The sequence below is a fragment of the Oikopleura dioica genome, chromosome PAR (assembly GCF_907165135.1).
Source record: "Oikopleura dioica chromosome PAR, OKI2018_I68_1.0, whole genome shotgun sequence".
Classification (NCBI taxonomy): Eukaryota; Metazoa; Chordata; class Appendicularia; order Copelata; family Oikopleuridae; genus Oikopleura; species Oikopleura dioica.
In genome coordinates this window covers 7,411,034-7,427,323 of record NC_137293.1, presented here as the reverse complement: position 1 = coordinate 7,427,323, position 16,290 = coordinate 7,411,034, and the positions used below count along the sequence as shown (strand labels likewise).

The window sequence follows — 16,290 nt, the reverse complement described above, 5'->3', positions numbered from 1 at the left end:
GTTTGAAAGCAGACGAGTGAACCCAGAGATCAAATTTAATCCTTTTACAGATTTTTTAAAAGTTGGGGTTGGCAATAGAGGAAATAGAATTCTTAAAATATTCATTGGTAAGTTTCTATCTATCAAAGATGAATCGATCTTTGATTTCTGTGAGATATCTTTGTTTCAAAATTCGAAGAACGGGCGTAATTCAAAAGTCATGCTCAAAGCTGTCAATTTATTGAAAAACCGGAATAAAATTGAATATGAAAAATAAATGTGACACGTCAATTTACGTCTTGATATTGTCGCTGAGTCGTTACATGTAGGAAAGAGATTGTCTGCTGACTTGACGATTAGTATCCAAATTCACGCTAATCGTATTGAATAGTACGGCTCTATTGATTATTCTATCAATACCTTCTAAAGGGTTCTAAGTCTGACCTGACAGTTAGCTGGCGTATTCGATAAATAACACAAAACTGAAAAGCAAAAGATATATTTTTTAATTTATTTTTTTTTAAATTCACGCTTTTTCGAAGAATTTCATTTTTTTGGAATATGAAAACGAATAATAGAAAATCTTTATAAGTGATCAATTACGTTAGAAAAAAAAACGCGAACCCCCGTGCAGGAGCTTCTGAGGCGAAAGAATCAGTTAACAGCGCCAAACACTTCCCATGGGCACATTTGATTAGGCCCTAGGCGAGTGAGCTCAAACGTCAACTGTCGAATTTGCGCGAAATTGGCAGATCATTCTCACTGTAAAGAAGATAGAAGTCAGAGACCTTTGTTGAAAAGCAGAAGAACTTTCCAGTTGATTTAAGAAGCCGCTCAATTCATTCGTGAAATGCGAAGAAGTTGATGGAGTACAAAATACACCAATACGGAAAAGGTAAAAAATAATTTTTAAAAAAATCATCGAGAAGAGACGAAGTGATAAGCTTCTACTACTAGCAGGTACAGTGTAGGTGGCATGACTTGATGGGTTCTTACCAAAACGGAAATGACAAATAATTAAAGAAAAAAGTCAAATTACTGTATATTTGTTTTGATACAGTAGGCCAAGTTCCAAACCGCGCTTCTTCCTTTTCTTTGTCTAATCAGAAGAAGGACAAGACTTTCCGGAACTTTCTCCTTTTCTTGGAAAGAAAGAGAGAACGCAACCTTCTCAATTATTAGCTCCATTTCATGATAATCTCGCCTAACAGGTATCAGCGAAATAAACATTTTTAATGCTTCAGACACCCTTAAGCTTTTTATTTTATATTTTGGCGAGTTAATTTTCCGCCAAGGTAAATCATCCTTCGACCCAAAGAAAATTGGTCATTCCAAAACGGCGCTGCTTATACTTAATCCGAAGCCACATTGTTCGGCAATTCAGAGCCGCAGATAGTCAGATTGCCGTCAGAATCATTATTTTTCACGGTTGACATTGAATTTTAGACGACTAAATGCAAAATGAGACCTTACAAGAAACGGCTGCAATACAGGTAACCAATATTCTCTTCGCTAAAAAATGACTTCACTCTTCGAAATAGGGACACACTCTCGCTCCTGAAGTGCGATGGTTCGGCATCATCGTCGGCTCACTCAGCATCGTCATCGGCACTTTAGGCAATTTTTTGACAATTCTAGTGATTGTCAGAAATCGATCCATGCAGACAAAGTTCAATAGTAAGCAAACAAGGCAATTTTTCAAGTGATAATTGTTCTACCCAGTGTTTATTGCAAATTTGTGTGTCATCGACTTCCTTACAGCTGCCACGATGCTTCCCGTCAACGTAGGAACGGTTTTCAGACACGGAGTTATGCAATCCTCATCGAAAAATTCATGAAAACCGACGATAGCATCGTATGTTCTAGGCCGCTGGCCCTTTCCTCGCTTTCCTTGGTGGTGCAGTCTCCAGGCTTTTTACTACTACTGTTGTGGCTATACGTCTACTGTTTGTCTTATAGGCACTGGTTCCTCCCCGCGAAAAGAAATGACCCTACTATCCGAAAAAGGGAACCATTCTGTAAAGCCATATCGGTAAATCGGCTTGTCGGAATCTGCTTCCCTCTGTATTATAACAAAATATTCTCGCGAAGAAAAATCTGGTTTGAACTTGCTTTTACTTGGCTTCTTGCTCCACTGCTCATGGCTCCCTTTTTCTTCAATAATGGATTTCAGGAATGATTTTCTGCTAAATTCTTATAATCAAATGTAGCTAGCTATGAGAAATTTATTTCTAATTATTTGTCATATTATTTTTACTAATGGTATTGGTATTCAAATAACATATTTCCACTTATTTCGAAAAATAAATGGTTTTTGATATTTAGTAACTCAGCTAGAAAATCCAAAAAAAGTGGGTTGATAAATATTCCCTTTGTGTCTTCAACAACATGCAATTCAACGCGCAATGGGTGAGTCAAGTTAAATTTTTAATTTGTCTCTGATTGAGGTCAATTGATCCATCCTTTGAGCTCGGTTTAAATGTTTCATATTGATAAATATTCATATTCAGATGCACTACATGCAATTCACAAGGATAACATTTCAAATGGTGCCTGTTTTTGTGTTTATAGGTTCGTATTAAAACCCGTCTGCTAAATGGTCGATTCACCCTGTTTTAGTTATTTATTCTATCATTTTTGTCAAAGTCCGTGGATCTGGCATGCAAGGAAGGGGTTAGTTTTAAACTAATAGCTAATTAAATTGTTGATAAATGTGATAAGTGACCTTTTCGAGTAATCAAAATGTCGCTGAAGTCCAACTCGGGCACCTCTACTAGCGAAGATTCCACGACACGGTATGGAAAGCCTCGATTTTCTCAGATTGAGAATGATTTCTTTAGAGATGACGAGCTCTTAGTAAAGAAGAAGAAATATAAGGTCCTTGATCGACTACCTCATAAACACTTAGATAAATCATTTTCAGCTGCAACGCTAGAGGTAACTAAAATACTCTTTTTCTTATCAATACTCGGCGTTTTAGGTCAAGAAACCGCAACAAATCGTAGTTCGTCCGGTACTCTCCGCCCCTGGTGGAGACAACAAGGAAATCGTCAATGGAAGGTCAGACTGAAAAGCAGTATCTCGCGCTCGAACGAGTCCAATTTCAGATTCGTTTCACCCAAGGGCGATCGCGGATTGACGAAAATCATTCAAAATCGCCAAAATGTTGATTTCAAATTGCTCGGAATGAGCATCACCATCGTCATTTGCTTCATGGCGCTCTTCTTGCCCAGCGTCATCATCAATTTGCTTCCTGGATCGAAAAAATTTGCCAAGGGTCTCGAAGCTAATTTATTTATCTGAATGTTCGATTCGGTGTGATTGAAAATGAAGAGAAGGCGATGTCAGGCCATCCAAGTGATTAGCCTAATCCGCGAGATTAATTTTGACAGCTTTGATTCGGCGACCTTGTTTTTTTTTCAGAAGTTCATCTTTTTTTCAGGGTGCTGAAAGAGCTTGAGTAAAAGCCGCGTGTATGCTTTGCTAGTGTTATCTATTTTATTAAGAAGTTTATTTGGCGAAGCCACTTTGCGGCTTCGTTTTTTAAAAAGCCGCTTTGCGGCTTTTACTCAAGCTCTTTGAGAACCAAGCTTTTGGTAAAAGATTTTTACACTCTGACTCAGGTTTTTACACAAGTTGCTCTCTAACTAAAGAGACCCTGAAAAAAGACGCAAGGTATCATGCTTATTGCTCAGTCGTATCCTGGTTCAATTCAATGGTCAATCCTATCGTCTACTGCTTCCTCAACAAGCGCTTCAGAAACGAGTATGCAAAAGTTCTTCACTGCTCCAAATAATTTCAAGCCAAATCTTTAATTTATTTCTTTCCCTTCGAAACAGGAAAATAAACTGCGATTCAAAAATCTTTAAATTTAAAGTTCACGTCTAAAGATGTTGTTCTCTCTATCCTATCGACTCCTAGAATAGTATTTCAACAACACATCGTTAAAAAGAACTAATTATCGAAAGTCATTTCTCAGTTAAATTGTCGATAGCATCGATTTCAGTCGACAATTTCATTCAAGAATTATGGGCAAGGTAAGAATTCAAAGAGAAAGTTTGAGGGAGTTCCGAAAATTCAATATTTACTCTCATGTCGGTCGAATTTAAAACGTTTGAATCTCAAGCTAGAGAATGAGATTGTTTAAATATTTTTCAGGGTTTTCGTTAACTTTTGCTCAGGTTGAGAAAAAAGGAAATTGAATTTTTAGAACAAATTTTAGGACGTCTATCCTTGTGATAGCAAAATATTTTGCTATGGAGTTTTTCTCAATGCGGTCCAAAATGCGAGATTTTTCACAGAGAGCAAAGAATTTGTCGACATGAAGATAAAGGACGGCCTTGACGAGCAGCAAATTCTTGTTAATTTCGAAAAACTGCAAAACCCAACTGCGGAAGAGACCGAGACTTTTGTCAAAGATCACTTTGACCCGAATGGAAGTGAATTTGAAAACTACGAGTTTCCTCTGAAGCCAAATCCGAAATTTCTCGAAAAGATAAGCTCCCCTGAATTGCGAGAGTTCGGCGAAAACGTCCATAAGATTTGGCCGCAGCTAGGTCGAAAAGTGAAAGAAGACGTCAGAAAAAACAACGATCTTTATTCCTTCATTCCACTCAATTACACGACAGTTGTTCCGACAGGTCACGATGGTCGTTTCAGAGAAATGTACTACTGGGACAGCTACTGGCACATTCGCGGACTCCTCGTTTCCGAAGCCTACCAGACCGTCTTCGACTTGTTGAAAAACTTCAAATCGCTTGTCGACCGATTCGGGTTTATCCCAAATGGAACTAGAAAATACTACACAACGCGCTCACAACCACCTTTCTACTCCACCTCTGTTAGTGATTTTTACGAGCACTGCAAGGAGAATCCCGACGCTGCGAGTGAGATTAACATGTCATGTGATAAGATTCTTGAGTTTTTTCTTCCGTCGATGGAGGCGGAGTTAAACTGGTGGATGGAAAATAGAAAAATCGACCTTGAAAATGGTGAATTCGGCTTTGCGTATGGCTGCCCGATTACCGTCCCAAGGCCTGAAGCATATCTCGACGACCAAGAAGTGCTCGATGAAATTCCAGATGCTGAAAAGCGCCGTCAAAAGGCTCGAGACATCACTTCGGCAGCCGAATCTGGCTGGGACTTTTCTTCGCGCTGGGTTCCTCCCGGAGTTTACAACGCCGAAATGAAAGGGAAAGTTACGGCGAATCTTGAGACGACAAAGGTGCTTCCTGTCGATTTGAATTCCATCATCCTCAATTCGGCTGTGATTCTTGAGAAATTCAGCGGCAAAGAAAAGTACAAATCTCTCAAAGAAACTCTTTCGAAAACTATCGAAAAGTACATGTATGATGAAGAAAAGTCTACTTACAAAGATTATTGGTTTAATTGCCGTTAGTACATACCGTAAGAAATTATTAATGACCTGCACTTAGAAACGAAACACAGCGATAAATTCTTCTCTTCCGATTTTTCACCGCTTTACTTTAAAAACTACCCGGCAAATGTGGATGCTGACGATCGCGATTTGGCAATGCTCGAATCCATGAAAAATCAGGTGATAAATGAGTTAGTTTGTATTTTTAAATTCTGAAATGAAGGGCGTTCTCGACTTCAAGCACGGAATCCCTCAGTCCTTAGATGAAAGTGATGAGCAGTGGGATTTTCCTAACGCCTGGCCACCGAGTGTTCATATGATTATTATGGGACTGGCGAGAAGCGGATGTGAAGATTGCCGCAAGGAGGCAAAAATTCAGGTAAAGGATATCGGTTAATCGGCGCTCTTGTCTTGCGGAATCTTAGGCTGAAAAGTGGGTGAATTCGAATCGCGACGCCTATCTTGAATTCGGTCAAATGTTTGAAAAAATGAATGTCGAAAAAGGAAGCCCTGGCTCTGGAGGAGAGTACGTCGTTCAAACTGGCTTTGGCTGGTCGAACGGAGTCGTCCTTGATTTCCTGAATGAATTTGGAGAAGACATGAAATTGTCCGGAAGCTCGGGAGCTAAAAGCTCCTTTTCGAAAATCCTGCTTGCAACCCTCTTGTTTATGTTTGTGAAATAAATCCCAGATTTTGTATTTGAATCATTATTGTTTTTCGTTATTCCATGTATGTGCAGAATTTGTAAGGGCTATTTACAAAAAGGTGAGAAATGATAACTTTGAGAGGATAGGAGAAGGAAATATTTAGGTGATAGAATAATTGAAGTTAAAGTTTTTTATCTTATTGTTTCTTTATATTTACAGAAGCTTCGGTGTAACGAATTTAAGGCCATTTCGGTAGAAAAATAGTAAAGATATATTTTTACAGTCTGTAAGTTACAGTCGCAACGTCTAGTTAAATCTAGTCTGGACTAGTAGCAAGCCTCTCTATAGCGTAGTAAATTTGGTGATAAAGGTGAAAAGGTAAAGGTTTGACGGGGGCTGTTTGACTACGGGAAAGACTAGGAGGAAGTAAAATGAAAGATTCTCCGTTTTTAAATTTTAATGTTACTCATTATACATGATTGAAGCGCTAGCTGCTCCTATTAAAGCGTAGATCTTGAGAAGAACTCGTATTTACGATTGGATTCAAATCAAATCGTAGATATGAATTCTAAATGACCAGTGATCAGAGAATTAAAAATGAAATTATTATTCCTCGCGCGCAAGTTTGAGGAAAGTGCGGGAGAATTCTTTAGGAGAGAGAGAGAGAACTCTGTGCAAGTACAGCATGTTTGTCTAAATAATTCGTATTATTCAGCGAAATCTACAGGGCCTCACACTCGCCGGGGAGGAGCCGAGAGAACGAGCTCATGAAAAATTCAACTAAGGCAGTAGATTCCCTGTATCCTCGCCCCGCCGTGTTTCTCCAAAATAACTTATGAAGTCGCTAGTGGTAATTCGTTTATATAATACTTTGAAATGTTCTTTGAGCTAGATGTTCGTGTAGGCAAAATCGGTAATAATAATAGTTGTAAAAAAAGACGGGTGATAATTGACAGTTTTGAAGAGGGTTCGCCCGGGCTAGACACACGTCGGAGGGTTAATTTGCATAAATGTGTTCGTCTCTATCAGAATTGACAGAACTAGGAAAACGCCATAGGTGAACATGATCACTACTCCCAGCTTTTTCGTCAATTGCCAGCGATTCAGGTGAATTCCCAGAACCTAAAACAGTTGATCAAATATGCTCGAATGTTACGTAATCCTGAAAATATGCACACTTACCACTACAATTAGCGAGCACATGAGGAGACCGACCGAAGCCAGTAAACCTTTCGAGTTAATATGCACCTAAAATAGAGAAATGGCGTCACAGTCGATATAAATCTCTTTGTACCTTTTCGTCACCACCATTCGGCCTGATGGTGGTTTTGAGGAGCCACGGGAGACCGAGTCCGAGGAAAATGTCGAAAACGTTGGAGCCTATTGAGTTGGACACGGCCATGTCTCCATATCCGTTGCGAGCGACGAGGACGGAGGCGATCGTGTCTGGAACCGAAGTTCCGGCAGCGAGGAATGTAATGCCCATGACTGTGTCTGGAATGCCGAAAGTGAAGCCAGTGATGCAGATCATCCACACCATGATATACGAGAAGATGGTGATCCACACGATTGACATGAGGAAAGTAAGGAGGAACCACTTTTGATACTTGTTGCAATTTGGAATCGTGAAGAAGAAAAGGAAGAGCAGGGGCCAGGAGATGAACCATTTCATGAATTCCGTGAAAGAATCTAAAATAAGGCATATTACTAGGAGAAATCAGATGATTCTTACCTTTTGGCGGCTTGAAGGGGTGAATGAAAGACTCCTCATCTTCCTCCTCGGGCTCACTAAAACACAACGCTAGAATTTTTCGCTCGGAAATGGTCCTCAAAGCAAAAGTGCTTCCCAGCCACCTTTCTCCAGATTTTTACTTTCAATTTTCAAAATCCACTCCGATTAGTTACACTCACAGAAAATGTAAAATAAAAGGCTGTTAGGGGAGGTGGCTCGGTGTTACTGTTGCACTCATGCAGTATTAGTGAACTCGTTTGTTTGGTAATTGTGAGTGGTCAAATGGGAATTTTGTGAGAATCAGCAAAGCAAGAGATATTGTCGAAGCTTTTTTCCAGCGCCTTGTTTTGACTTCAGAGTGGTTTATTCAGTGGTTGAGTACTCTTTGGTCGTACTGTAGTTTTTTAAAGACATGCAAATTGAGCGGATATCGCCGGGTAATCGATGGCCCCTTCAATTTTCTAATTGGCGTCAAAAAGTCAACTTTTAGTCAGTCAACATGTCAATTAAGATAAAAACTAAATGACCACCTGAATAAACTCGGCACTGGTGAGTGTGTGTGTGAGTATGCATCAGCAATGTACCCTTACTTCAGAAACTGAATGGTACGGTAGACACTGCTGAGTAAGGATATGAGGAGGGAAACAAAATATACCTTCCTACGGAAGTCCGCGTTTGGGGATATTCCGCGGATGGGATGACTTGGTACTCATGTTGGAGGCTAACTGAGCTAAAAGTTTTCGTTGTTGATTGCAGCATATTATTAATTCTTTGATTCTTTATGAAGCACGATTGATTAAATTAATCCATTGATCATGTTTTAGCACTACATGTCGAATTATCCAAATACCTGAGCTTGGAGTTTTCATCTCTATAAAGGTATCTTTCCGTTTCTCCGTTGACTCCAGTACCTTCTCTGGCAGCGAGAATGTTTTTGCGCTAGAAACAAGTGTTAATTTGGAAGACAATTGTTGAACGAAGAAATAAATAAAGTGATAGAGTTCGATGTGCATCAAGACATGGCTATTCGTGTGCTTAGACGGATGATCCTAAAGATCTAGGGCGGATCAAGAGACCCTCAATTTGGAACGGTGTTTAATAATTCAGCGTCATACTTATTGTATTTGTCGGCTATCTGAAGCGAGGAAGCTTTGAATCTAATTTTCTTGAAGCCATGCCCTGATTAGCGCGAGAAAAACTATCCAAAGACAGGCATAACCAAAGGTGACCGATTCAAGGTCACACGGAACATTCAGCACACAACTGTAGTGAATGTCATTGAGATAATGAATTCAGAAGTATCGACTTTAGTAGGAGACTAATAGTTGGTTAGCGTATTATTCAATACACACCACAAGGTTAAAAAATAGAATCGACCGAAAAAGTTTACTGTCGCTCTTAACAGTGAATTCAGAGTGAGCATCATTGTCAAACTCGGTTTGAGCGGAAACACTCGTTAGACGAACACATGGGTTAGATCAGAGTAGAAAGCTCCAAATATACAGAAAAGTCACTATAATTCACCTCGGCGGTGTCACTGGATGCGCTACTTTCAGCACCCGCCTAAACTAGCTGCATTAATCACTAATTCGAAAAAAGAGAGAGAAATAGAAGAGGACACTGGTCTTATAAGATGAATGTCTACTTCTATTCAGGTCGATTTGTTTCCTAAAGTGGCTAATTTAAAAAAGGCAATAAATTTCCATGCAAAGCTTCATCATTGTAATCATAGCAAGTAAGCATTCACTACTGCTATCAAAATTAATTATTCGTTCGTTTTAATTACTAGCTGGTTTGTTCTTTTACATCGGAAACTCTACCTGTGTCCCAGTTGTTTCATCCTTTTCCGATTTTGCGTTCTAATTTATTTTTTTTTTACTTTTTCGAAAGCGTTTATTCAATTTTCAAAAAAGAAAATTTACTTGCCACAATAGTTGTTACTTATACAGTCACCCATGAAATAGCAAAGATGAGGATAAGTCCGCTAAGCGGCTGAAAATACATTACCTCCATGATCAGCAATCGCGAGGCCATGCGCAGTCGTGTTTTAGGCGCGAAGTTGTTGGAGATCATCAGCCGAAGGCCGACATTAGCCATTCCATTAGATTCCTGAAGGTTTTGTCCGGCCGCGACGTCGATCTGCGCTACTGTGCTGCCGTTCGGCTTTAGCTCCACTTTCGATTCTGAAAGGGCGAGATTATGGCAGGAGCTGAAGAGATTGGCCGCTCACCTTTTGCCGTAAGAGGCACAGCGGCGTCCCCGTTCACATCGTCGGCAGTAGATTCCTTTGGCTTTTTGCCGCGCAGACTTACAACGAAGTTCTGGAGGCTCTGGTTGAATCTGAAAATTGATCATTTTCAAAGTTCAACAATTAATACTGTTCTTACTTCATGATGATAATGTAGCAAAAGTACAACGAAACCATGGCAGCAGCTTCGTACCAGTAGACATTTCCATCATACAACACAGCGATCAAGACGCCGATAGAGACCAGATAACAGGAGCTATCACGAGCCAGTGGCCACCAGGAAAGCTGAATAGCAGCGGTGCAGAAGAGGCCGCACAGACCGATAATGACCAAAATGTTGAAAACAGCGGATCCGACAATAGTTCCAGTTCCGACGTCCGATTTCGCAATGAAAACACCTTAAGAACGAGTTATTGTCGTTGAGCGCCATTTAAAATGTCATGGGAATGGAGTAGGAGCTCGAGTGCGTGACAACTGAAGCCTGGAATTGTCAATAATTGCACAACTCACCGATAAGCGACGTAAATAATTCTGGAGCGGATGATCCAGCGGCCATAAAGGTGGCACCGGCAACATCGTCTGATAATTGGAGTTTCTGAAGGATACAGCTTTAAAACAAATCGCCTCGGAGGGATCATTTTTCGCCGCTGTTAAATGGACAATTTTCAAATTTATTCTCAATTATGTCAGCCGGCGGAGGCGAGATCATTTATAATCGCGATAGAATTTAAAATTATCGCCGAATGGAAAAATGGAGAATCCAATTTTGAATTACCTCAACAATTTGCTCGAGCGAAGCCACAAAATAATCGTCGCAGATAATCGCCAAGCCAAGGAACATGTACATTGACTGAAATACAGTTATTGATTTCAACTCTGACAGTAAAATTAAACACGATAATTCAGATGCAACCTGAAGGGGCTGACGCAAAACGCGTCCGTCAAATGATTTGCGACATTCGCAAGAAAAGGGGAAGGTGACACATGGACATTAATTAAAATCGCTCGATTTGAAAGTCGAGATTGACAATTTAAGGACCCCCGTCAGCTCTTTCCTTCGAAAAATGGAAATTTATAAAAACACCATATTTTTGGTTCTTGATGCGTCCTCTAGTTAAACTTGCTTCAAAAACTTGATAAGTGGAATTTTGGACCAAGAAAAACCAATATTTTTGCCAAAATTAGGGCAAATTCGTCAATTTTTGGGGAAAAGTCAAATTTTCAAAGGCGATTTTGGGGGTGTTAGAGTCGAGATAGACCCCCAAGAAATGAAGCCTCAAAATCGTTTTTCGACCCGTAGAATTCATTTCCGGGGTCAAAATTTTAAAATGCCGAACTTTGATTTTTCGAAAAAAGCTGACGGGGGGGTCCTTAAGTTGAATCTGGAAGGGATGCGCTTCCGATGTCATCCTTTGACATCTGAACCGATATCCCGCGTGAAGGATGTCTCCGGTCAGAGGAGAATCGAGTACCGACGGCGCGGGTAGGAGACGGTAACGATTCTCTGGCCAGATTTGCACGTAGAACATTAATTTTTCAACTTCATTTCTTGGTCTGAATTTGACCCTGCATCTGGCTTACCAAAAGGATGTGAATAATAACGGCGCCGCCTTTTCGCTGCTCCGGCGTGAAACCATCTTTAGGAAACTCGTTCATCGCTGGCTCGACGCATTCGGTTTCCGACGAGTTTGATTCCGCTCCAGCTTCTTCAGAAGTTCCATTGCCGTTTTCGCTCGTTGATCGGGCGTATCGTAGTTTATGTTCCGGTGCGACATTATGTCCAAGTGATAGATTTACTTTTCGTGGTTAATACGTTGCGATTTACGATCCTTTACGAGACAAGCGCTTGAATAGATTTCCAAGAAAAGAGACACAGTCTGACAATAACTGTGTCTGTGTAGTAACCTGAGTCAGGGTCATGAAACAGGTCTCTCGAAAAGCCGCATAGCCGGCTTTTTTGTAAAACCGAAGCCGCAAATCGGCTTCGCCAAAATTATCAGATCAACCTTTTTCTTTGATTTTCCAGGACCCTGACTCAGGTTTCTTCTCAGATTGCCGAGCCCATCTCAGACATAGGGGGCAGTAAAATTTCCCTATGCATAAAAGATCGAAAATGAAAGATTAACCATTCCTGAATATGCAGAGAGAACAATCGAGCCAACAAAAGCGACGAGTATTGCCCCAAGTCGCCATCTTAAAACATCATTTTTAATCCCATTTTATGGCACCTTGATTGATAATGATTTTAGGGGGCTAGAGGCAATCAGTATCTTAAATTTGATTGCTTCTGATTTTGCCCCTGTCTTCTCACTCACCTTAAATTGTTTTTCCTCTTCTTCGTCCGTAAAAAACTCTTCCTGCTGCATATTATTTGAAGATTTTGATTCTGTGGGAGGAAAGGCGAGTTTTTCTCGAAATCCTCGGCGACATCGCTAGACGTCATTTGCTCGCTTTTGATTGCGATTTATTACCGATTTCGAATTACTATCAAGTTCGACAATTTTGATTCTGAAAGTGAAAGTTTTGAAGAAGGGAAAAATCAATACTTTTCCAAAGTAAGAGAGAGCAGAAGATGAGTAGATAGAAAAACATAGCTTGTGGGAAAAGTTAACTGAATATTTGATCGAGACAGTTTGAAGCAGTGTCTGGAGAAAAACCGCAGCTTTCTTCCGATTTTAATTTAAAAATGATCTTGTATCTAACCCTAATTCTACTAAACTTGTACAAAAAGTGCCTGTTTTCACAGTTCTTTAATAATTGTGGCAAATATCAGTATTATCTCAAGTGTCTGCCCGACAGCACGAGAGGAAAGAGAGACCTATTGGCTCATCAAATTTGCAACTGTAACAAGCACCTTAATCTCTAAATGAGCAGCAAAGAGCGTTGCATCCCCTCTTTTGCTTCTTGGCGAAAAAAGAAACATTTTCTTTCAATGGATTTTCTTCAAAGGGTGGCATCAGGTTAATGCGCGTGCTTTTGGAACGCATACTGTGGCATTCTGAAGGTCACGCGACTGTATTTTTTCTTCGCAATTACTGTTGAGTCAGAGACCTTCTGTCAGAAGGCTTCTGACAAAAGAAACATAACTAGGTCATGAATGAGGCCATCAAAACTGACCGAATTAAAGTGAGTAGTCATAAGTACATAGGGTTTCTCACGGGAAAATGGTAGTTATCACTTTTTTCTGAAAATTTCATCGTTTGCTTAATTTGACCCGCTGATTCCAAAAATACAAAAATCAGAGCCGCCGGTCGACGTTTTGGTGGTGCAGCGCGCGCTGTCTTGGCGCACTTGGTGCAAGGGAGATTTTTCAGTGAACATTTCCCAAAATAGTTTTCTATAGGTTTTTGAACATGGTGAACCCGAAACTAATGGTTATTTTTGTTAAATAACAGTTATTATTATACAGCAGTATCTAACATTATATCCATTAACTATTTCATGAGATACAAGGTAATTCGGCTCTGATTTCTCTAGAAAAAAAAAATAAGAATAGTCTGCTTTGACTTCTTTGTAAAATCTCTGGAAAAGTTCGGATTCCTTCTGCCGAAGGAATATGTTCTTTCTTTATGTTTTTTTTTTGTGAATCTTTGACATTTCTGCAAACCCATGTTCAGAAACTAATTGACAATTAGCTTTTTTCGGCATTTTCGAGGGTAAACCGCATTATTTACACTGAAATTATCATGTCTAAATCGGAAATCCCCCAATTATTGCATCGAACCACTTTATTTCGCCACCTTCTACAGAAAGGTTCGGACTGCTCTCCGGGGGAGTGAGTAAATATACGCGTTTTCAGGCCAGGCGCTGACCCCGTGCGCGACTCCAGCGCGCGTGCAATGCCAAAAAGTTCTAGTTAAATGCGGATTTCTTGGTGACCGGCTATTTTCGGCTATCCAAAAATTTAAGAGGTGAATTCTTTATGCTTGAGATTGATCATATTCAAAAATCGAGACTGTGTCTGAGTGTGTTCAGTGTTAAAGTGAAGATTTTTCACTAAAATTTCCATTTTTTCGCCTTTTTTCAGAGAAAACTTAAAATTTGATAGCATATTATTAATCCTCATCCTCGATTTAGTATTGTCCTGAATTTTCATATAAAACCTATAAGAAAAAGCGATAACGGCAATCGCGGTCAGAAGGCGTTCCGAGCCCCGCGCGCTCCCGTGAAAAACCCTACTTATGACTCCGCTTGTTAATATTTTAGGCTGCTTCAAGAGTCGTAAATTGACATTCAAAGAGGAATTTTACAATGCTAAGACTCTTGTTGAGCACGCCCTATTTTCGCTTTCTGCTGAAAAATGAAGACAAGACAATAATAATAATAATATTTTCTCTTTATAAAAGTCTGATAACTAGACTTCACCTCAAAGTAGATTGGAAGGTTTAATTTGAAGACCGCAGTAGGGGAAATTCATCAATAAAAAGAAACTCGCTTTTGGAATAATTTTTAATTGATCAATTTCTTCAGCTTTGACTTTATCTTTTGCCTTCCAACTTGAAAACTTCGAGTTGGAAGATTCAAAATACCAAACAGGCCAAAATTTTGTCAATAAGATTGTCTGAATATTTGCCGTAGAAAACAAAAGCGCGTTGTCGATAACTCATCCCCAGTAATTGATCAGAATCAGCATCAACCCGAGTCACTAACAATCCCAATTAATTCCGGCGGATCTGTTTGTTCAGACAGCCAATAAAAATAAAAACAAAACTTAATTTAACCGCTACAAACTCTTCTTTACCATCAGTCTCTCTTTCTTTGGAACATTCATCTCTGAAGGTTGGTATTTGAAGCAAAAGCTTCAGTGCGACGTAATTGGCCTCGTATTGGCCATAATAACTCGCCTATTTTTTTCGGAGCTTGAGCGAAGGCGGCACTTTTTTTATTAGGACTCGCGTTTACGCCGATGACCGTAAAACCTGTCCGCGCTTATTCTCGATTGACTACCTGATTAGAATGGGCCTCATTTTTTCAAGTCGCTAGAAGGATTAAATTCTCAATTTGGTCTATTTGCAATAGACTATTGCCTTTTGATAGAGCAATTCTACTAGCCGAAAGAATCTATCGAAAAGGGTTCGAAAACCTGTTAAGAAAACCTAAGTCAGGTTCTAAAAGATCAAAAATGAAAAGCCGCTACGCGGCTTCGCTAGAATTTAAAAAAGACTTGAATGAGAGCTTTGTCCTTGTCGTTGACTTTGTCTGAAGAGAGGAAGAAGAATGAGTGGACATTATTGGATGCCATATTAGGCAGAATTAATAATCCCTCCCAGTTCAGAGGTCACCCGTCGACCAACAGATGCAAGGTTAGCTCGGTGGTCTATCCATTATTGATTTACAAAAAGCAACTGGGCCAAAAATACGCTTCATATCAAAATCAAAATGTACCATGTGCAGAATATCTAATTTCCTCTCCTCTACATTTCCCGATTTTCCTCGTAAAATCGTCAAAACAAAAACAGACATTCCCGTCTTTGAAATTTACGAAAATCTAATGAATCTTCAAATTTCCGCCCAAAAGACTCTGAAAACAACCAGATCCTTTTCTCCTCCATCAGCGATTTCTAACGATAAACATACGAAAAGTTTAACCCTAACGACCTCTTTTCAAAAGAAGCTAACTCTTCCGGCAATTTACCGGACTCACGTAACCCCTTACCCTGAGCTCAGCGACCTGTGTAGAAAACCTGAGTCAGGGTCCTGAAAAAGATCTAATGAAAAGGCGCGTAATTTTGGCGAAGCCGCTTCGCGGCTTTCCATTATAGCTTTTTCAGGACCCTGACTCAGGTTTTCAACACAGGTAGCCAAGCCCAGTCCTTATCCATATACAAGCATTTTTAATAAAAAACTTACAAAAAGAAATCTTCATTTTTCCGGTCTATTGTTCAACTCTCTCTTTTTTTTAATTCTTTGGTCTCCAATTTTCAACAAAATCCTTGTTTTTTTCTTCAGTTTTGGCTATTTTCTCGACAGACAAATATGGAAAATGGGAAATTACAATTCTGAGAAGGGAATAGTATCGTTTACTCTGAGTATGGCTGATCGAGTGTGGCTGTTTTGCGCAAAAAAGAGGTTTCGTCATCACCTCGCGGGCGCCCCAATTCGAACGAGCTAAATCCGGCCAATCCGAGAGGCAATGAAACACCACAATTTTCAGATTTCCCGAATTTGAGCGCTTTCCTTCATTTTTTCCGGCTTTCCAGCTGACGAATTTTGTTTACGAAAACAAGCTTCTATATTTTTGATCACTCAATCGAAGAATAATCGATACAGTAATGCTCTAAAAACGCGTAAAAGGGCTCGGTTGAAA

The 16,290-nt window shown here is 39.8% G+C and overlaps 3 protein-coding genes across 5 annotated transcripts; 2 read left to right on the top strand and 1 right to left on the bottom strand.

Moving 5' to 3' along the window:
• The first annotated feature begins 597 nt into the window (after window positions 1-597).
• Window positions 598-3,790, top strand: LOC145701569 (uncharacterized). The gene is made up of 11 exons (XM_081778781.1): window positions 598-874; window positions 1,426-1,472; window positions 1,521-1,656; window positions 1,702-1,772; window positions 2,490-2,550; window positions 2,599-2,652; window positions 2,714-2,774; window positions 2,820-2,916; window positions 2,960-3,039; window positions 3,087-3,264; window positions 3,635-3,790. Exons 2-11 carry the CDS (start codon window positions 1,434-1,436, stop codon window positions 3,773-3,775), a joined length of 918 nt encoding a protein of 305 aa, XP_081634907.1. The 5' UTR covers window positions 598-874; window positions 1,426-1,433; the 3' UTR covers window positions 3,776-3,790.
• Window positions 3,791-3,979: 189 nt separating this feature from the next.
• On the top strand, window positions 3,980-6,054 carry LOC145704891 (trehalase-like). 2 transcript variants are annotated; one of them, XM_081782358.1, is made up of 5 exons: window positions 3,980-4,016; window positions 4,202-5,372; window positions 5,415-5,536; window positions 5,580-5,735; window positions 5,782-6,054. In XM_081782358.1, the coding sequence occupies exons 1-5, from the start codon at window positions 4,008-4,010 to the stop codon at window positions 6,037-6,039; spliced, it is 1,716 nt and encodes a 571-aa protein (XP_081638484.1). In that variant the 5' UTR covers window positions 3,980-4,007; the 3' UTR covers window positions 6,040-6,054. The 2 variants fall into 2 exon arrangements, with proteins under 2 accessions (XP_081638484.1, XP_081638483.1); XM_081782357.1 differs by lacking the exon at window positions 3,980-4,016 and adding an exon at window positions 4,048-4,160.
• LOC145704889 (sodium/potassium/calcium exchanger 3-like) lies at window positions 6,048-12,518 on the bottom strand. Of its 2 annotated transcripts, XM_081782353.1 has the most exons (14): window positions 12,299-12,518; window positions 12,117-12,176; window positions 11,565-11,781; window positions 10,759-10,833; window positions 10,494-10,578; window positions 10,123-10,381; window positions 9,966-10,075; window positions 9,743-9,918; window positions 8,586-8,674; window positions 8,391-8,465; window positions 7,736-7,791; window positions 7,298-7,692; window positions 7,186-7,251; window positions 6,048-7,125 (listed from the first exon to the last, which is right to left on the bottom strand). In XM_081782353.1, the coding sequence occupies exons 1-14, from the start codon at window positions 12,424-12,426 to the stop codon at window positions 6,982-6,984; spliced, it is 1,935 nt and encodes a 644-aa protein (XP_081638479.1). In that variant the 5' UTR covers window positions 12,427-12,518; the 3' UTR covers window positions 6,048-6,981. The 2 variants fall into 2 exon arrangements, with proteins under 2 accessions (XP_081638479.1, XP_081638480.1); XM_081782354.1 differs by lacking the exon at window positions 8,391-8,465.
• Window positions 12,519-16,290: the final 3,772 nt, after the last annotated feature.